The sequence below is a fragment of the Hyla sarda genome, chromosome 1 (genome assembly GCF_029499605.1).
Source record: "Hyla sarda isolate aHylSar1 chromosome 1, aHylSar1.hap1, whole genome shotgun sequence".
In the NCBI taxonomy this organism is placed as follows: Eukaryota; Metazoa; Chordata; class Amphibia; order Anura; family Hylidae; genus Hyla; species Hyla sarda.
In genome coordinates this window covers 33,857,480-33,878,170 of record NC_079189.1, presented here as the reverse complement: position 1 = coordinate 33,878,170, position 20,691 = coordinate 33,857,480, and the positions used below count along the sequence as shown (strand labels likewise).

General features: G+C 43.2%; 1 protein-coding gene across 4 annotated transcripts in view; it reads right to left on the bottom strand.

Moving 5' to 3' along the window:
* CTNNA2 (catenin alpha 2) overlaps positions 1-20,691 on the bottom strand; it is a 2,092,931-nt gene that overhangs the window by 1,766,506 nt on the left and 305,734 nt on the right. For all 4 annotated transcript variants that reach the window (XM_056553838.1, XM_056553849.1, XM_056553844.1 and 1 more), the window contains exon 3: positions 3,013-3,208. In XM_056553838.1, coding sequence (XP_056409813.1) covers positions 3,013-3,208 — 196 coding nt within the window. The remainder of the gene's footprint in view (positions 1-3,012; positions 3,209-20,691) is intronic.

Genomic DNA, 20,691 nt, shown 5'->3' with positions numbered 1-20,691 from the left:
CAAATGTACATAGTGCACTCTCTATCCTGAGCTTTGTTGTGCGCCCGCAGAGCATTTTACGCCCACATATGGGGTATTTCCGTACTCAGGAGAAATTGCGTTACAAATTTTGGGGGTCTTTTTTTTTCTTTTAACGCTTGTGAAAATAAAAAGTATGGGGCAACACCAGCATGTTAGTGTATTTTTTTAAATTTTTTTACACTAACAAGCTGGTGTAGCCCCCAACTTTTCCTTTTCATAAGGAGTAAAATGAGAAAAAGCCCCCCAAAATTTGTAGTGCAATTTCTCCCGAGTACGGAAATACCCCATATGTGGGCCTAAACTGTTTCCTTGAAAAGCGACAGGGCTCCGAAGTGAGAGAGCGCTATGCGCATTTGAGGACTAAATTAGGGATCGCATAGGGGTGGACATAGGGGTATTCTACGCCAGTGATTCCCAAACAGGGTGCCTCTAGCTGTTGCTAAATTCCCAGCATGCCTGGACAGTCAGTGGCTGTCCGGAAATGCTGGGAGTTGTTGTTTTGCAACAGCTGGAGGCTCCGTTTTGGAAACACTGCCATACAATATGTTTTTCATTTTTATTGGGGGGGGGGGGGACAATGTAAGGGGGTGTATATGTAGTGTTTTACCCTTTATTTTGTGTTAATGTAGTGTAGTGTAGTGTTTTTAGGGTACATTCGCACTGGCATGTTACGGTGAGTTTCCCGCTAGGAGTTTGCGCTGCGGTGAAAAATTTGCCGCAGCCCAAACTTGAAGCAGGAAACTCACTGTAAACCTGCCTGTGTGAATGTACCCTGTACATTCACATGGGGGTGCACACCTCCAGCTGTTTCAAAACTACAACTCCCAGCATGCACTGACAGACCGTGCATGCTGGGAGTTGTACTTTTGCAACAGCTGGAGGCACACTGGTTACCTAACTCAGTATTTTCCAACCAGTGTGCCTCCTGCTGTTGCAAAACTACAACTCCCAGCATGTACTGATCGTCGACGGGCATGCTGGGAGATGTAGTTATGCAATAGCTGGAGGTACACAACTACAACTCCCAGCATGCCGAGACAGATGTTTGGGCATGCTGGGATTTGCAGTTTTGCAACATCTGGAGGGCTACAGTATTAGAGAAAACTGCAAAGTGATCTCCAAGCTGTGGTCCTCCAGCTGTTGCAAAACTACAAACCCCAGCATGCCCAGGCAGCAAACAGCTGTTTGGTCATGCTAGGAGTTGTTGTTTTGCAAGATCTAGAGGGCTACAGATTGGGGACCACTATTGGGGACCACAAACTGTAGCCCTCCAGCTGTTGCAAAACTACATATTCCAGCATGCCCAAACAGCTGTTTGATCATGCTGGGAGTTGTAGTTTTGCAACATCTGGAGGGCTACAGTTAGATCCCACTACATAGTGGTCTCAAACTGTACCTTCCAGATGTTGCTAGGCAACTCACCAGCTTCCGTACGATCTAGCTGCACAACATCGCCGCCCGCAGCCTCCGTCGCCCTCCCCGATGGGTAAGTGGATCTTCGGCGTTGGTCCCCGCCGTTTCCCCATCCTGCCCCGCCTCAGCGTAGGGCGCCTGTGGTGTCAAATAGTAAGATGGATGTAGGAGTGTTGTTGGGTGCTCTGTATTTTGATTATAGGACCCAAGCAACCCAGGCAGGTGGTGATCCCCCATAAGTGTAAATGTGTCTTATACCCTGTCACCCTTGCTGCCTGGTTCAGGGCTTGTGTGTACTTTGGTCTAGCACCCTTAAAGGGGTACTCCGCTGCTCAGCGTTTAAAACAAACTGTTCCAAACACTGGAGCCGGAGTCAGGAGCTTGTGACGTCACACCCTGCCCCCTCAATGCAAGTCTATAGGAGGGGACGTCATGAGGGGGCTATGATGGGACAATCTCCCAGCGCCGGTTCCAGCATTCGGAACAGTTTGTTCCAAACGCTGAGCAGCGGAGTACCCCTTTAAGCCTAAGATTGTTGAAACATAGAAATTAAAGGGGTTATTAAATATAAAAAAAAAATGCTTACCCGTCTGTCTCCAGGTTGGGTGTAGTGATGAGCGGCATTGCCCATATTCAAATTTTCGATATTTCGCGAATATATAGACGAATATTAATCCTATAGTGGCGAATTTTGCATATTCGTTATATCCGCATATTCGCGTATTGGAGGAAGAAAACAGTGAGGGGGAGGGCAACTTTACTATTGGTTGCTAGGGATGTTGTTGATAACCTCTGACAAGTGTATTTGCATCATTCTAATTGGCCCACAAGTGAAAAGAATTAATATGCAAATATTCACATATACGCATATGCGAATATGCGCATGTGTGGAAAAAGTGAATACTCGTAATTTCAAATATATAGCGAATATATTCACAATATTCGCAAATTTTTGATATCCGCGATAAAAATAAAAAATGCTGATATTCACTCCCAACACTAGTTGGGTCTGGTTCTGCAGCTCAGTTGTAAAACCACACCCAACCTGAGAGAAAAATTTGTGTTTTTCCATTCCTTGAAAAAGGAATTGTGGGGGCCCGAAGTTCAAGAGACTATCCTTCCCGGGTAACCTAAGAAGCCAGTTGAACCTTGCAGGTTACTAAGATTGTTCCAGTTGTACTGCCAATTCTGTGTTTGCGCCATCCTTGAAGTACATCCCCAAAACTGGACTATTGTTCCATGGGCACGGAATATTGCCTCACCCAACCCTGCATCACTGCGTCATATAGTTTCCTTTGCCCGAAGGGAAAACCTAGACAGATTTTGTGTACGGGATCCCTCTGCTATAAATGTCTACTCCTGACTTCTCCCCACCCCCTTTCGTTCTTTCCATCTACCATTTACCCCCATACTCTTGCTCCATTGCCTTCTGTGACTTCTGGATTCGTAAAAGCAAAGACTACATAACAGCCTAGAAGCACCAAAGAAGATAACAATACAGACTGATAATACAACTGAAAAAAGGACACAAATCTTGACTTTTGCAGGTGACTAGAACAATGTCAACCTGTGCATTACCTTGTTTCCTGACATCCTCCACAGCGGAGATTAACTCCTCCTTTAGGTCCTGACTTTCTTTCGCGATCTGCTCGCCTTTTTCCAAAAAGTTTTGAGTGGCTTGTTCCACCGAGGCTGCCAGCACGTGAGCCTTTTTAGACCGACCTTTCTTTTTACCCGATGGACCCTTGCTGCTCGTGTTTACCAACGTTGTCACCTACGGGACCAATCAACATAAGTAAGTCACATGGAAAGAAGACGGTACAATCACAGAATAACCAGGCACAAAAGAACCGTATAATGTTTTCATTTCTAGAGGGTAAGACACAGTTGGAAATATTCAAACATATTTTTCTAGGAACACTGTAGCTTTAAAAGGTGGGGTTATTCAGGACATTGCATGCAGTGGGGCAGAGTTTGTAAAACTGGGGAACCATTTTCTGTTACAAAAAAATTACCGTATTTTTTGCCGTATAAGACGCACTTTTTCTTCGCCAAAACTGGGGGGAAGAGTTGGTGCGTCTTATACGGCCAATACACACCTATCGCGGTGGTCCCTGCGGCCATCAACGGCCGGGACCCACGGCTAAGACAGGACATCACCGATCCCTGTATTAACGCTTCAGATGCGGCGATCAAAGCTGATCGCCGCGTCTGAAGTGAAAGTGACACTAACCCGGCTGCACCGGGAGAGACTTTACCTGCCTCATCGGTGTCTGCTCCGTGCCGGGATCCCCTGCATGGCCGGCGCTCTCCTTCCTCGTCATCACGTCGTCGTGCACACCGCCCCGTCATTCAATAGGAGCGGCGTGCATAGCGACGTGATGGCGGCGACGGAGAGCGAGGATACGGAGCAGCACAGACATTCCGGAGCGACAGGGACACCCAGGGGACGCGGCGAAAGCGATGGAGGGCGACATCCAGGGCAGCGGTGACGACCGGTGATGGGTCAGGAGCGGCGGGGACACGTGAATATTCCCTCTTATACCAGTGGTCTTCAACCTGCGGACCTTCAGATGTTGCAAAACTACAACTCCTGGCATGCCCGGACAGCCAACGGCTGTCCGGGCATGCCGGGAGTTGTAGTTTTGCAACATCTGGAGGTCCGCTGGTTGAAGATCACTGTGACCTATACTTTACATTGTATTCTAGATTTTCCTCATTTAAAATTAGGTGCGTCTTATATGCGTCCTATAGGGCGAAAAATACAATAAAATAAATAATTCAGAAAAAAGACCTTACAATCCAGACCAGATATGAAAATAATTTCTAAAACTAACCCAAACCAGAACATTTATCTAAATATGTACCCCAGTAATCAGATCCCAGACCCCACAATTCAAATTTAAATCAGACAATTCCTTTTAGGCTGGGAATAGACTTTTTCTTAAAAATAAGACTGCCATCGAAATGACGGACATGCAGACAGAGCCCTTCAGCAATGTGCATGAGCCCTTAGTAAGAAATTAGCTGCTTGAATTGACCTTAAAAAAAATTCGGACTTTTTGTCATTAAAACTAGAAAAACTTCACCTCCTCCACCCCTGCCTGCACTGTCTGCACACAGACTTGTCTTACGCAGTTATTATAGTCGTGTTTTAGGTGTTAACATCTCATTATCTACAATAAGAAGACACATCGGAGGTGCCGCACCAGGCATTAGAGCTTTATTACGAGGATATTTGGAAGCGGCCATCAATATTTTCCACCAGAGTCTCCATGCCGCTCCTCCCTTCCCCGTGCCGCTTCATGTAAATGCCAATAGCTGTGCATTAATATTCTCCTCTCCCCTGTATTAATGGATCAGCAAACTGCAAGAAACAGCCAATGACCTGTATAAAGGCCCCACTGACATTTCATTGTGTTGCTGATTCCTTAATGTCATCCTTCCACTTCAATGCACTGACTTATTGCCTGACTTATTAGACTAATAGGGCCCCCCTAATAATACCCCCTTATACTACCTGAGCACCGGCTCCTCGCTCCAACACTGTCACACACAAGGAAACTTCATTTTCTTGTACATTGTAGGCAGTATTATAGTAGTTATATTCTTGTATATAGGAGCAGTATTAAAGTAGTTATATTCTTGTACATAGGAGCAGTATTATAGTAGTTATATTCTTGTATATAGGAGCAGTATTAAAGTAGTTATATTCTTGTACATAGGAGCAGTATTATAGTAGTTATATTCTTGTACATAGGGAGGAGTATTATAGTAGTTATATTCTTGTATATAGGAGCAGTATTATAGTAGTTATATTCTTGTATATAGGAGGCAGTATTATAGTAGTTATATTCTTGTATATAGGAGGCAGTATTATAGTAGTTATATTCTTGTACATAGGAGCAGTATTATAGTAGTTATATTCTTGTACATAGGAGCAGTATTATAGTACTTATATTCTTGTATATAGGAGCCAGTATTATAGTAGTTATATTCTTGTACATAGGAGCAGTATTATAGTACTTATATTCTTGTATATAGGAGCCAGTATTATAGTAGTTATATTCTTGTATATAGGAGGCAGTATTATAGTAGTTATATTCTTGTATATAGGAGGCAGTATTATAGTACTTATATTCTTGTATATAAGGGGCAGTATTATAGTAGTTATATTCTTGTATATAGGAGCAGTATTATAGTAGTTATATTAATGTATATAGGGCAGTATTATAGTAGTTATATTCTTGTATATAGGAGCAGTATTATAGTACTTATATTCTTGTATATAGGAGCAGTATTATAGGAGTTATATTCTTGTACATAGGAGGCAGTATTATAGTAGTTATATTCTTGTACATAGGAGCAGTATTATAGTACTTATATTCTTATATATAGGAGCAGTATTATAGTAGTTATATTCTTGTACATAGGAGGCAGTATTATAGTAGTTATATTCTTGTATATAGGAGCCAGTATTATAGTAGTTATATTCTTGTATATAGGAGGCAGTATTATAGTAGTTATATTCTTGTATATAGGAGGCAGTATTATAGTAGATATATTCTTGTATATAAGGGGCAGTATTATAATATTTATATTCTTGTATATAGGAGCAGTATTATAGTAGTTATATTCTTGTACATAGGATGCAGTATTATAGCAGTTATGTTTTTGTACATAGAAGCAGTATTATAGCAGTTATATTCTTGTATATAGGAGCAGTATTATAGTAGTTATATTCTTGTACATAGGAAGCATTATTATAGTAGTTATATTCTTGTACATAGGAGGCAGTATTATAGTAGTTATATTCTTGTATATAGGAGACAGTATTATAACAGTTATATTCTTGTACATAGGAGGCAGTATTATAGAAGTTATATTCTAGTATATAGGAGGCAGTATTATAGTAGTTATATTCTTGTATATAGGAGGCAGTATTATAGTAGTTATATTCTTGTATATAGGAGGCAGTATTATAGTAGTTATATTCTTGTATACATAGGAAGCATTATTATAGTAGTTATGTTCTTGTACATAGGAGCAGTATTATAGTAGGTGTATTCTTGTACATAGGGGGCAGTATTATTGTATCTAAATGTTTTTACATAGGGGGCAGAATTAGTAACATTCTTAAACATTAGAGAGTGTATTATACTAGTAGAGTAAATGAGTGGTGCACTGTGATGAACTTTAAAAAGTCCAGGGGAGCTCAGTCCTTAAGACCAGAACACGGTCAACGATGTAAGTAAGGTAGAAAAATTGGAAGACGGCACTCCAAAGCAGGAATAGTGAAGACGAAGAAGTTTATTCACCCATCCAGTACAAAAATGATGCAACATTACAAATTCACAATGAAGTCTTTTTCAAACACAAGAGAGTGTATTATTATGGCTACATTGTCTTACATGGGGCAGTACACTGTTGCTCACCTGTCACAGTATTAACTATTTTTTATTAATATCCTTAGTGTGAAGTACATACGAGAATTGTTAATTGTTCCATTTTTCCTATGTGCAATTTCATTCCGCTTAAATGTGGCACCCTGCTACGCCACAAATGGGAGTCTTTGTGATTATAGTCAGGGCAGATCTCACCTGGCCGGTGCAGTAGTATTTAGGAAAATAAGCTGCAATGGTAAAGTAAGAATTAGTCTTCAGACAGGGGGCAGGTTGATGTAATTTAGTTCTCAGCAGTGTATGTAAATGCAGGCAGCCTGGCATCCTACACGTGGGCAGCAGCAATGTATTAGCAGGAATGGTTTTTAAATGGAAAGTTTAATACAATTATTTCCAATAGTTCTCAGATGGTTCAGAGGGAGAGAACTAAAAAAACATATACAGTGGGGCAAAAAAGTATTTAGTCAGCCACCAATTGTGCAAGTTCTCCCACTTAAAAAGATGAGAGGCCTGTAATTGTCATCATTGGTATACCCCAACTATGAGAGACAGAATGAGAAAAAATCCATAAAATCACATTGTCTGATTTTTAAATCAATTCTGGCCAGAAGAAGCGTTCCACCCGCGAAACTAGTTGCCTCCTTCCTCGCAGCTTCGGCTGCATCGCTCTCCCTCACCCTCCCTACCACCGGCCTGCTGCTGTTCATGCCGTTTCTGCAATAAAAGAATCTGCTACGATCCTGGTGAGTGCTGAAGCATTATTTTTTCTACCTGCCATATATTATAGTAGTTATATTCTTGTATATAGGAGTAGAATTATAGTAGTTATATTCTTGTATATAGGAGGTAGTATTATAATAGTTATATTCTTGTATATAGGAGCAGTATTATAGTAGTTATATTCTTGTACATAGGGGCAGTATTATAGTAGTTATATTCTTGTATATAGGAGAAGTATTATAGTAGTTATAGTCTTGTACATAGGAGCAGTATTATAGTAGTTATATTCTTGTATATAGGAGCAGTATTATAGTAGTTATATTCTTGTATATAGGAGCAGTATTATAGTAGTTATCTTCTTGTATATAGGAGGAAATTTTTATTGTGAAAACAAACATAAAAATACAAAAAAGAATATATTCTTACAATACAAAACAAAAATAACAAGCATTGTACACACAATGACTACTCATCTAGAGTGTATATATAGAGTCATAATAAACTTAAAAAGTCCACATTTGCTGGGAAAGAAAACAGAAAAAAAAATCAACAACATCACATCATCTGTGTTAAACCAAAGAGACATTCCTCCATAATTTCCCATTATTTTGGTTTCTCCTCATTTCTAATGATTTTACCCACTGGAGCTCGGACATGATCTGTCTTACTGCTGTGATGTGGTGGAATGGCTCATTGTGTATGGACACTCTAGTTCTCATGTGCCAATGGTCATATTTAATTACAGTAATTATTATGTACATAGTCTCTCTGTCTACATTCCTGTTACTGGATGGTACAGCATATATGATGTCAGGATATGTCAGGGACTGCAGTAATGGGATGTTCAGCTTACCGGACACTTCTTCCCATATCCTCCTCCCGGCCCTGCAGTCAGATATTAAATGCTCCATAGTCTCCTCCTGCTGACAACCCAGAGGACAGTTCCTATCTGAGACACTTAGATATTTTAGATTACCCCTGACAAAGAGCCATGAAGTGACAGCCAAGCTATGTCAAATAACTTTGTCAAACTATGTCAAATAACGGGAATTCGTTTCCCATTGAGGAACCTAAGACTTTCTTGTAAAGTGCTGGTCACACAATCCCTCAAGGCAAGCGGAGAACAGAAGAAAGCCCTCCAGATCCTCACATATAGGTCCTTCCTTGGCTTACTCTCTATATAAGACTTCTCAATGTGCCATCTCTTCAGACATCTGAGCCCATATTCCAGGTACGGGGGGAGGTAGTCACGCGTCCATCTCCCCCTCTTGAGACTGCCGCCTCGCACCCAAGACTCTGCAAAAGGCAATATCCAGTCCCTGATACTATTCGCCCACAGGGAGCTGTTGTTTGAGTCCAGGCAACCAAAATTTACTTTTAGAAACATGGAGTCAAAGAACACCCTTGGATTCAGCATATCCAACCCACCCTCTCTCCTCTGTAGGTAGGTGACCCCTCTTTTTATCAGGTTCAACCTTTTCCCCCAGAACATTTGGAAGAACAGGCTAAAGAGCCGAGCGGAGAAACATTCTGGCAAAGGAAAAACAACAGAGACATACAAGAAGACGGGGACCAGGTAAGTCTTCAACATTTTAACCCTTTCTCTATAGGTCAGCCTCCAGTTCTTCCATCGCTGAACCTTTGCATTTCCGGCTTCCAACTTCTCTTCCCAATTTAGTTTGGCGTTATCGTCCCTCCCGGATTTGACCCCTAAGATTTTAATATAGGAGGAGGCTCTCACAAATTGGGGCAGATCAAAATCTGGATCGGTATCTGATACCCAGAGAGCTTGACTCTTCTCAAGGTTGACCAGAGACCCTGAGGCCTCCGAGTAACTTCTGATGGCCGCAGACAACATCTCCACCTCACGAGGCTCAGATATCGCTACGGTCACATCATCCGCATAGGCAACAACACTCAGGGGCAGGCAGTGGGGGACCGGCACCCCCTGAAAACCACACTCCTGCAGTGACCTCAGAAATGGGTCTAAGGCGAATACATACAGCAGCGGACTCAGTGGGCAACCTTGTCTCACCCCCGCCTCAACCCTGAAGGTGTCACCTTGCCAACCATTGATCAGAGGAAAGCTCTCAGCCTCACAATACAAAGTCTTCAGCCAATCAATGAATTGTCCCGGAATACCGTACTTTGACAAAGTGGCCCATAGATACACATGATCTACTCTGTCAAAGGCTTTAGCCTGGTCAAGACTCACAACATATCTCCCACACCTCAGGGCTTTACATCTCTCAAACATCTCCCTTATGGCGATCACTGCCCCAGAGATGTTCCGCCCTTTTACTGTGCCATACTGACAGCCTGCCAACAGTGCTGGGGACAGACAAACTAACCTAGAAAACAGGATTTTTGCCAGAATCTTCCTGTCGACATTCAAGAGGGCAATCGGCCTCCAGTTCTTGATGTCACTCGGCTCTTTACCTTTAGACAGCAGAATCAGCGAGGACACTCTCATGGATGGAGGCATCAGGTGACTTTCTAGACAATTTGTGTAAACATCCACGAGAATTGGGGCCAAGAGGTCTCTGAATGTCTTATAGAATTCTGCTGTTATCCCATCTGGACCTGGTGCCTTCTTCACATGTAACTTATCAATGGCCTCTTTGACCTCCGCCACCATCAATTCTGCTGTCAAAGGAGAAAAGTCCAAATCATTAGTATCAGGGAGCGGAGTTGCCTCCAAGAATTGGGTCATCTTGTCTCTATCCAAAACCTTCCTCTGAAACAAGTCAGCATAGTATGATCTCACCACCCCCAGGATACCCTCCCGAGATTCCTGCAAAACACCCCTGGGAGTCAGTGAGACCGGTGACAGATTTATTTGCCACCCGCTCCCGGCAATTCTCAAAGGGATCAGGAGACCCTAAGGACCCATAATCCCGTTCAAGAACCAGGGAGGTATACCTGCTGTACTGATACTGTCTTATCTCAGATTTCAGCCGGTCTATGCTTTGTTGGTCCCCACCCGCCGAATATAGTGACTCCAATTCTTTGCGCAGCTTGAGATACTGGCCATACTTACTCATCCCCTTTATAACTGACAGTCTCTTTAAGAGGGTTCTGATCTCATCCTTGACATCCTCCCACCAGGCGGCCATATCATCATAGAAGTCCACTCTCTCTACCTGACCCTGTATAAGAGAGTGAACCTGTCTCTGCACAGAAGAATCCTCTAATAGGCTGGAATTCAGTCTCCACAACCCTCTACCTGTCTCAGGACACTGTGTGACACCCAAACAAAAATATAAGGCCAGATGGTCAGAATAAGGGACGACTTTCTCATCTTTCTCACCAATGGTCTCTGTAGGACTAACCAGAGCTAAATCTATACGACTACTTCTTCCACCACAAAAATAGGTAAACTTTGCCTTCCGACCACCCTGCACAAACACATCTGACAACCCGGCCTGTAGAATGATGCTGTTTAAGACCTTGGAGTCTCGGGTTAGAGGTCTATTAGATGTTCTGTCACTAGATGTTCTGGAGGCATTAACATCTCCAGCCAAGATGACAGGGACAGATGTAAAGAGATATGGCTTCACTTCATTATAAAGGTTAACCCTTTCAGTCACTGTCTGTGAACCATAGATATTAATGAGTCGGAGCCTTCTACCCTGAATAGTAACTTCTAGCATTAGGCACCTTCCCATCAATACCTCTGTCAGCCTATGTATAGTTACATCATTGGTGGTAAACAGGATAGAGACCCCGGCACTTGGTTCCACAGCCAGTGACCAAAAAGACGGACCAGACCGCCATTCCCGCTCTGCTTCACGTAACAGTCCTAGAGTATTTAAACGTGTCTCCTGTAAGAAGAAGACATCGGCATTAATAGACTTTAGATGGTCATAAACCGCGTGTCTGGTCCTCCTCACTCTGACACTGTTCACATTACTGGAGAACACTTTTAGGGTAAAGTCGGCCATCATAACAAAGGAAAGCAGAAGAAGCAGAGATGTCACCCCCATCATCACAGATCAGAGTCTGAGCCCTCCTGCTGACCACCTGTTTCCATGTCCGATTCGGACAGATGTTTATCTCATGGGGGTCTCCTTTTTGTGGGGGGATCACCCTCTTGGTCTTCATTAAATTCCTCTATCTCTTTAGCTCCATCTCTTCCTCAACGTCTGACTCTGATAGGACACTGTACCTATTTGTGATGGACATGACACCTGACTCGAGGTCTACTTTCTTTTTGGAGGGTTTTTGGACAGTGGTACATCCCTCCTCAGGCTTACGACTGGTTTTATCTTTTTTCCGTCTCTTCTGCGGATTTACTGATGCTGGGGCAGAAGAAGACATGGCCACAACCTGCTCAGTGACCTCCCTGTTCCCCTCAGTGGCTCTTGGCTGGGACTGGTCGGGCACTGTGTCACCAATATTGTCACCGCTAGTGTCACCAATATTGTCACCCATATTGTCACCGCTAGTGTCACCCATGTTATGCTGAGGCTCGGGCTGTGTCACTGCTGACCCTGACACCAATGTTTCCCCCTCCAGGTCCTCTGCCCCCTCCAGCAGGTCCTCATCAGGGAAGTCCTTACAGATATTATGCCAGGCGTCAGGACAGTCCCTGTGGGAGTGACCGGTCTTACCACAGAGGTTGCAGCGGATATTCTTGCAGGTGGCGCTGACATGGCCGATCTCCCCACATAAATGACGCTTCACCAGGGTGCACACACTCGCGATATGACCGGTCTTCCCACACTTGAAGCATTTCCTTGGCTGACCTGCATAGAAACAAACCCCTTTCTCCCGGCCAATGAAGAAAGAATTGGGCAGATGTTGGGTGATGTTATTAATCTGCCGTAACTTCACCAGGACCTTCCACCCTCCCGTCCATATGCCGTCCTCATCCCTGGTCTTAGTCAGGTCTGACATTAGGTCACAGTGTCTCTTTAACCATACGACAATATCCTTGGGGGGGGACAGACTCGTTCCAGAATATAATGGTGACGTTTGCTCTGTCTGGTCTGGAGATGGGGACAAAGCTGAACTTATTCCAGCCATCAGCATCTCTCACCTGGGTGACATGGGCCCAGAAGCGATCCAGGTCAGACATGAGTTTGAAGCTGATGTCATAGCCCTGCCTGTCAGGAAGGTTTATCACTGCCAGGATGTTAGATGGCAGGAAACCCATTTGGTGGCACAGAAGTTCACGGACCACAAGCCTCCTGTCAGGCAGCTCCTCCTTGGCCCCTCTATGTCTGAACCTGACCACGTTCCTCCTCTTGAAAGCCTGACCTGTGTAGTTCACATTGGACATAAATGGTGACCCACGACTCCAGGCATTACCAGAGGAGGCGCCACTACTTCTACCCTCCTGCTGTACTTGGGGGCGCTGTGGTGGCTGCTGACCAGCTGTACTATAGGGGTCTGACACTTGTGTGACTAAAGGGGGAAAGTGTTGTGCATCAGACTGTACAGCCCCCTCCCCACCATCAACCTCTATACTCTGGGGGTCACAAGCCTCTGAAGGCTGAACTAATGGTGGACCTGACCCCAGATCCCACACAGACTGTGAAGCGCTCCCCTCTGCAGACACATTATCAGATAATCACATACAGTCATATCATTGCAGTCATTGGCAGTATGATCCTGCACTACAGAGCCCAGCAAGCCCTGTAGAGCCATGTCCTGTGAACTCAGGTAAGAGTCCACAGTCCTGCTGCTCTCTACTGCCCCCAGGGGCTTGTGGTGACTGCACTACTGTTACAGAGTTACCTTCAGGTATGTGTCCATAGTCCTGCTTCACCGTGCTGACTGCTGGGACTTGTGGTACCTCTGGAGGAGTCTCTGCAGGTCTCTGCTGTTGCTGGACACTTTCTCCCGCTTGCCTGTACAAATTTCCTTTCTCAAAAGGGAAGCTGGCTGGTCTGAGGAGTGGTCTTGTACAGGACTGCTGGATGTCCTCTTGTCTTGTACAGGACTGCTGGGTGTCATCTGGTGAGGCTGAAGACTTGGGTGCAGCAGTAGATGGAGAGGACTTTGGCGCTGGTCTTTCCTTATATCCCTCAAATCGTTGCTGATTCCTGAAGGTTTCAGCGACTGGTCCCATCTGGTCCAATACGTCCTCCATGTCCTGCACAGTGTCAGCGAGCTGCACAGCGAGGGAGCTCAGCTTCTTATCATGTACAGCATGGTTATTGGGGTTTGCTGCCTTTAGTTTGTACACACAGTCTATTTGTTTCTGCAGCTGTAACTTTGTCTTTTTTAAAGTCTCAAGTCTCTTTACCAGAGCTGGGATCTGCTCGGCCAGACATAGTTCAGGCGCCCACTGAGTATTGGGGGGCCGTGCTGGTAGGGTACTCACAGGACTCTGCTTCTGAGGTGGTATCTGTCTAGGTGTTGCTGTGGTCACTGCTGCAGGGTCACAATCTCCAGACTGGGGACTGGGCCCCTGTTTTTTTTCCAGTGACCGCACTTGTGGCCCCCTGAAGCCTTCCTGGTGTACTCCCTCTGGTCTCATCTGGCGTGCTTGTAACTTTTGCGCTGCTCCCGCTCCCGTATCGTGTGCGGTCAGAACGTATCAGGACAGGCTGCTGCAGATTCTCCTGCATGGTCTGCTTCTCCAGGGATGTTCTCCTCTTTCTGACTGCAGGAGGGGTGGATTGTACCAGCAGCCATTACCTTACTTGATGAAGTTTCTTTCTTCACTTCCACAACTTTCTTCTCATCTGTGCTTCTTGCTGCACTGAGACTGCTGACATTCTGGACATTTCCATCTTCCAAATCAACTTTTGGATGTTCATCCAGGGTTTGAGGTGTCTGGGGATTAATTCCCAGAATAGGCCTTGAAGCCTGGGCCTTGCTTGGGGAGCTTCCCCACCCAGGGTGGCCCCTCCCTGGGCTTTCTCCAGACATCAGGAGAGCTACACACACACAACCTCTCAGCTAGGAGGCAGTATTATAGTAGTTATATTCTTGTATATAGGGGACAGTATTATAGTATTTATATTCTTGTATATAGGAGGCAGTATTATAGTAGTTATATTCTTGTATATAGAAGCAGTATTATAGTAGTTATATTCTTGTATATAGGAGCAGTATTATAGTAGTTATATTCTTGTACATAGAAGGCAGTATTATAGTAGTTATATTCTGGTATATAGGAGCAGTATTATAGTAGTTATATTCTTGTATATAGAAGCAGTATTATAGTAGTTATATTCTTGTATATAGGAGCAGTATTATAGTAGTTATATTCTTGTATATAGGAGCAGTATTATAGTAGTTATATTCTTGTACATAGGAGCAGTATTATAATAGTTATATTCTTGTATATAGGAGGCAGTATTATAGCAGTTATATTCTTGTACATAGGAGCAGTATTATAGTAGTTGTATTCTTGTATATAGGAGGCAGTATTATAGTAGTTATATTCTTGTACATAGGAGACAGGTATTATAGTAGTTATATTCTTGTATATAGGAGCAGTATTATATTAGTTATATTCTTGTATATAGGAGCAGTATTATAGTAGTTATATTCTTGTATATAGGAGGCAGTATTATAGTAGTTATCTTCTTGTACATAGGAGCAGTATTATAGTAGTTATCTTCTTGTACATAGGAGCAGTATTATAATAGTTATCTTCTTGTACTTAGGATGCAGTATTTAGTAGTTATATTTTTGTGCATAGTGGACATTATTATTGTAGTTATATTCTTGTACATAAGAGACAGCATTATTGTATGTATATAAGAGATTCAGAGAAGCAGATGAAATGCATTTTTTAGTGCAGCTGATTTTGCTACCCGTTAAAGGGCTACTCCACTGGAAAACATTTTTTTTTTTAACTCAACTGGTGCCAAAAAGTTAAACATATTTATAAATTACTTCTATTAAAAAAAATCTTATTCCTTCCAGTACTTATCAGCTTGATCCACAGGAAGTTCTTTTCTTTTTGAATTTTATTTTTGCCTGACCACAGTGCTCTCTGCTGACACCCCTTTCCGTTTTAGGAACTGTCCAGAGCAGGATGGGTTTTCTATGGGGATTTGCTTCTACTCTGGACTGTTCCTAAAATGGACAGAAGTGTCAGCAGAGAGCACTGTGGTCAGGCAGAAAGGAAATTAAAAAAGAAATGAACTTCCTGTGGATCTTAACAGCAGCTGATAAGGACTGGAAGGATAAACAACAACAAAGATGTGGTCTCAAATGGCTGGAGGTGCTCAACCCCAAATGCAGTTGTGCATATATACTGGGGGAGCAGATCCTGCCCTTGTAGTCCGTTGCTAGGGGCAATCCCCAGCATAAAAATGCATACAATGGAGGATGCCTGCAGTGGACTACAAGTGTTACAATAGAATCCTACACCAGATAGATGGTGTGGATGTGTAACAATTAGAATTATACAGAAATGTAGGTGCACTAGTGTGGCGGATGTAAACAATGACATTGGCTATCCCTCAACACTGATGTTAAAATTGAGACATTCACCAGTATATCCTTATATGAAGGACATAACTGAGCCTGCACACCAACGTCAAGGTTTCTCAAGTGGCTCTTGAGAAACATGCCACTTTAGAAACCTTGGCGTTGGTGTACGGGCTCAGGTATGTCCTTCATATAAGGATATAATGGCTAATGTCTCAATTTTAACATCAGTGTTGAGGGTTAGCCAATGTCATTGTTTACATCTACCATAGTAGTGCACCTAAATTCCTGAAGTACTGGAAGGATTAAGAAAAGCAAATTTCAAATCTGTTTAACTTTCTGGCACAGGTTGATTTGAAAAAGACAAATGTTTTTCAGTGGAGTACCCCTTTAACTTCAATGTGTAGCAAAATCATCTACAGAAAATATGCATCAGATCCTGTACGTGTGAACGTACCCTTTTTGTATATATTATTTCTGGTGTGTAGTGTCTTTTATTTACCTCTGTATCTTCCTTTACAGGAGGTGACTGAAGTGATGATGACAGTGCACGGCTTCTGATCTTACCACTGACTTGTAGGTTGTAAGTGTTCCCAAATATACCACACCTGCTTCCACTCCAGAACACTGTAGCTGTATTTATAACAGTGAAATCCCATTCTATAGTTATAATTCAGCACAGCCTGTGTCTGGCACAATCCGTACCTCAGCTGCCGCATGCCTGAGGCGTACAGATATAAAGTAACGTGCCCACGGCCATGAGGAAATTATATGCGAATCCACAGCACGTCCGGATAGTGACAGTCACTAAATCACTTAGGTGCATTTCCAGAGCTGACTAAGGTAAGGCTGACAGCAGCCATTCATTCAGTCCACTGCACTAAGGCACAAACTTTTACATTATGTAGAGGTAGCAGAGTTGAATTTGTAATTTAATTGAGTTTTTGTGCACATGCAGTCCAGTGTTGCACATTACTTATTTTGTACCGATCCTGATTTATATCCGGTATGATCAGGGCCGGCGTTAGGGCAAGGCAAACCAGGCAATTGCCTACAGCCCCGATCCCCCAGGAGGCCCCCTGCCGGCTGCTCAGTAGGGGGGGCAACTATTTTAAAGTGGCCGCAGCGCCGGCTGCTTGTTAAAGATTAGCAGCCCGGCCGCGGCCACTTTCAAACCGTGACCAGCTGCGGTCCCAGACACTTCTGCTATCTCTATTTGTCATATTTCCTTACCCGGCCACGCTCGGCAGGCTCAGGTAATGCGGCGGGTCTTGTGGGCTGTGTGGATAATATGACGAGTGACGTCTCCTGCCGGCTCCTCTGCGCGGCGTCAGGGACTGCAGGAAATGATGAGTGATGTCCCTGACGCCGTGCAGAGGAGCCGCAGGAGACGTCACTCGTCATATTATCCAGACAACCCAAAAGACCCGCCGCATTACCTGAGCCTGCCGAGCGTGACTAGGTAAGGGAATATGAAAAATAGAAAAAGTAGGGGGAGAGGGGGGGGGAGGGGGAGCAATGAGCACGGTAACTATACTGCCAACCTAATGTGGGGGAACATACTGCCTACTTAATGTGGGGGAACATACTGCCAACCTAATGTGGGGGAACATACTGCCAACCTAATATGGGGGATCTATACTGCCAACCTAATGTGGGGGAACTATACTGTCTACCTAATGTGAGGGAACTATACTGCCAACCTAATGTGGGGAAGCTATACTGCCAACCTAATGTGGGGAAACTATACTGCCAACCTAATGTGGGGAAGCTATACTGCCAACCTAATGTGGGGGAACTATACTGTCTACCTAATGTGGGGGAACTATCCTGCCAACCTAATGTGGGGGACTATGCTGCCAACCTAATGTGGGGGAACTATACTGTCTACCTAATGTGGGGGAACTACAACCTAATGTGGTGGAACATACTGCCAGCCTAATGTGGGGGAACAATACTGCCAGCCTAATGTGGGGGAACGATACTGCCAACCTAATGTGGTGGGACTATACTGCCAGCCTAATGTGGGGGGACTATACTGCCTCCCTAATGTGGGGGAACTATACAAAAATATAAAATTGTACTATTCTGATCCCTATAACTCTTTTATTTTTCTGTATATGGGGATGTATGAGGGTCATTTTTTGCGCTGTGATTCATAGTTTTTATCTGAACCATTTTTGTTTTGATGGGACTTTTAAATAGCTTTTTTTAGATATTTTTTATGGTATTTGAAGTGACCAAAAATGTGCAAATCTGGTTAGTGCACTATTATGACTTTTTGGGCCCCTCTTTTGATTTTGCCCAGGGCCACGCTAAGCCTAAAACCGGCCCTGGGTATGATACTCCAGAGCTGTATTCACTATTCTGCTCATGGAGTCACTGTGTACATACATTTCTTTACTTATCCTGTATTTACCCTGAGTTACATCCTGAATGATACTCCAGAGCTTCACTCACTATTCTGCTGGTGGAGTCACATATGTTTTATTACTTATCCTGTACTGATCCTGGGTTACATGCTGTATTATACTCTAGAGCTGTACTCACTATTCTCCTGGTGGGGTCACTGTGTACATATGTTATATTACTTGTTCCTGTACTGATCCTGAGTAATATGCTGTATTATACTCTAGAGCTGTACTCACTATTCTGCTGGTGGGGTCACTGTGTACATATGTTATATTACTTATCCTGTACTGATCGTGAGTTATATCCTGTATTATACTCCAGAGCTGCACTCACTATTCTGCTGGTGGGGTCACTGTGTACATACATTACATTACTTATCCTGTACTGATCCTGAGTTACATCCTGTTTGAAACTCCAGAGCTGTACTCACTATTCTGCTGGTGAGATCACTGTGTACATACATTACATTACTTATCCTGTACCGATCCTGGGTTACATCCTGTATTATACTTTAGAGCTGCACTCACTATTCTGCTGTTGGAGTCACTGTGCACATATTACAATGCGCATTAAGCTGATGCAGTATTTTCTCGCCTCCTTCTTTGTGTGCACCAGTAGAAATATTTAATGGATTATTAAATAAAACTAAGTACTATCACTAAATAAAAACATATGTTCAGTCTGTGCTGTAGAGTACATTATTACCATACAGTCATAATGCACAACAACATGATGGCTTTAATGTAGTAAATGTTATGACTTTTTATAAATATATTTTAGAAGAAATCAGGATATAATAAGGGTATGATGCCACTGCTGCCACTATAAGTGAAATTGGCCAATTCACTATGGGCAAAGCCGGTACCTGAAGTAGACTGCAGTCCAAAGGAATTATAACAAAGGTTGTTCCTGAGGACTTTATTGGATCCAACTTCTTGGCCAGGTTCATCTCATTCCCATGGCTCCTGTGTGACTAGAACCTGCCACAGCTTTGTCCCACCATTTGACTATGAACTAAAGAGTCCAAATAGTCAACCAAATAGTAAACCCCTACATCGCAAGAATGATTGGGGCATAGCTAGAAGGTACAACGTCACTGGGATAAGGGCACCCAGGGCTACAAAATGATATAAAAAAAACAGGTCTGACCACAGCTCCTCTTCAAATCCTGGTTAATTTACTAAACTTTCAGAAGAACCTCAGAGTCTACAAGGTGCAGCAGAACTACTTGTCCTACTCTCAAGCATGGTGGACACCCCCTTAAATAAAATGTATCCCAAAAGTCATTATCTTAATTTTTTATTGTCTCTATGTAACTATTCTACAAGGAGCGATCCTCATTTGTCATATAGCCGATATGTTATTACACACACAACATATGTAATATTTATTGACTGAACAGCTATCGATCGCCGGTGACTCGCGCTGGGTGTTAAGAGTCAGATGAATTACAGTCAGCCGAAGAAAGAAACACGTATAATTGCGTTCATCGATGATCATTAAACACTCAAGCTTAACTATCTACACCAAATAAAACATTGAAACAATAATATGGGTCAAAATTGATTTGCAGAAATTGCTAAACGTATCTGAGACACCGACGTCAAACCCAGTGGTGTAGCTGGTAACCACAGTGCCTCAGTGCTCCCTGCTTAGGAATTTTACACTAAGCAGCCCTGTCATGACCAACTGAGGGGAACAGGGAGAGTGAGCCCTAAGCTGTCCCTAAAAGCACTCTCCCTGCCTACTCGCCCATCCACCCTAAAAGGCGGATCGACAATCACCGTGCCGGTCCCGTTCTGCACTAAAGTGCAGTGGGCGTAAAAACAAATAATAATGTATATAGTTGGTCACAGGCCAGAAACATAATGAGAAAACAACCAAACAACCAGGTATACCAGACAGAATATAAACATACAAACAGGGCAGGATGTAGTGTACTAACATACAGTTCAGAAACCGGAACCAAGATAAACAGCAGATATGAATAAATGAAAAAGACTAGGCATGGAATGAGTACACAGCATAAACCAGGAGATGCAGGGGATAAACTGAAGAACTGAATGTTAAACACTAAACTAATCAGGAACATAGAACCCTGTTCACACTGGACTCAGATAACTAACATAAACAGATAAAGTTCAGAGGACACAGATCAGTGAGTAAGCACAGAGGACACTATAGGCCAATACTAATGTACATAGGACACTCTAGATTGTATACACTACAATCAGTACATGTACTAAAAAAACATAAGATCAGCAATCATGAACTCTATAAGAACGGGTAAGAAAAACCAAACTCCACAAAGTGGAGAAATACAGGT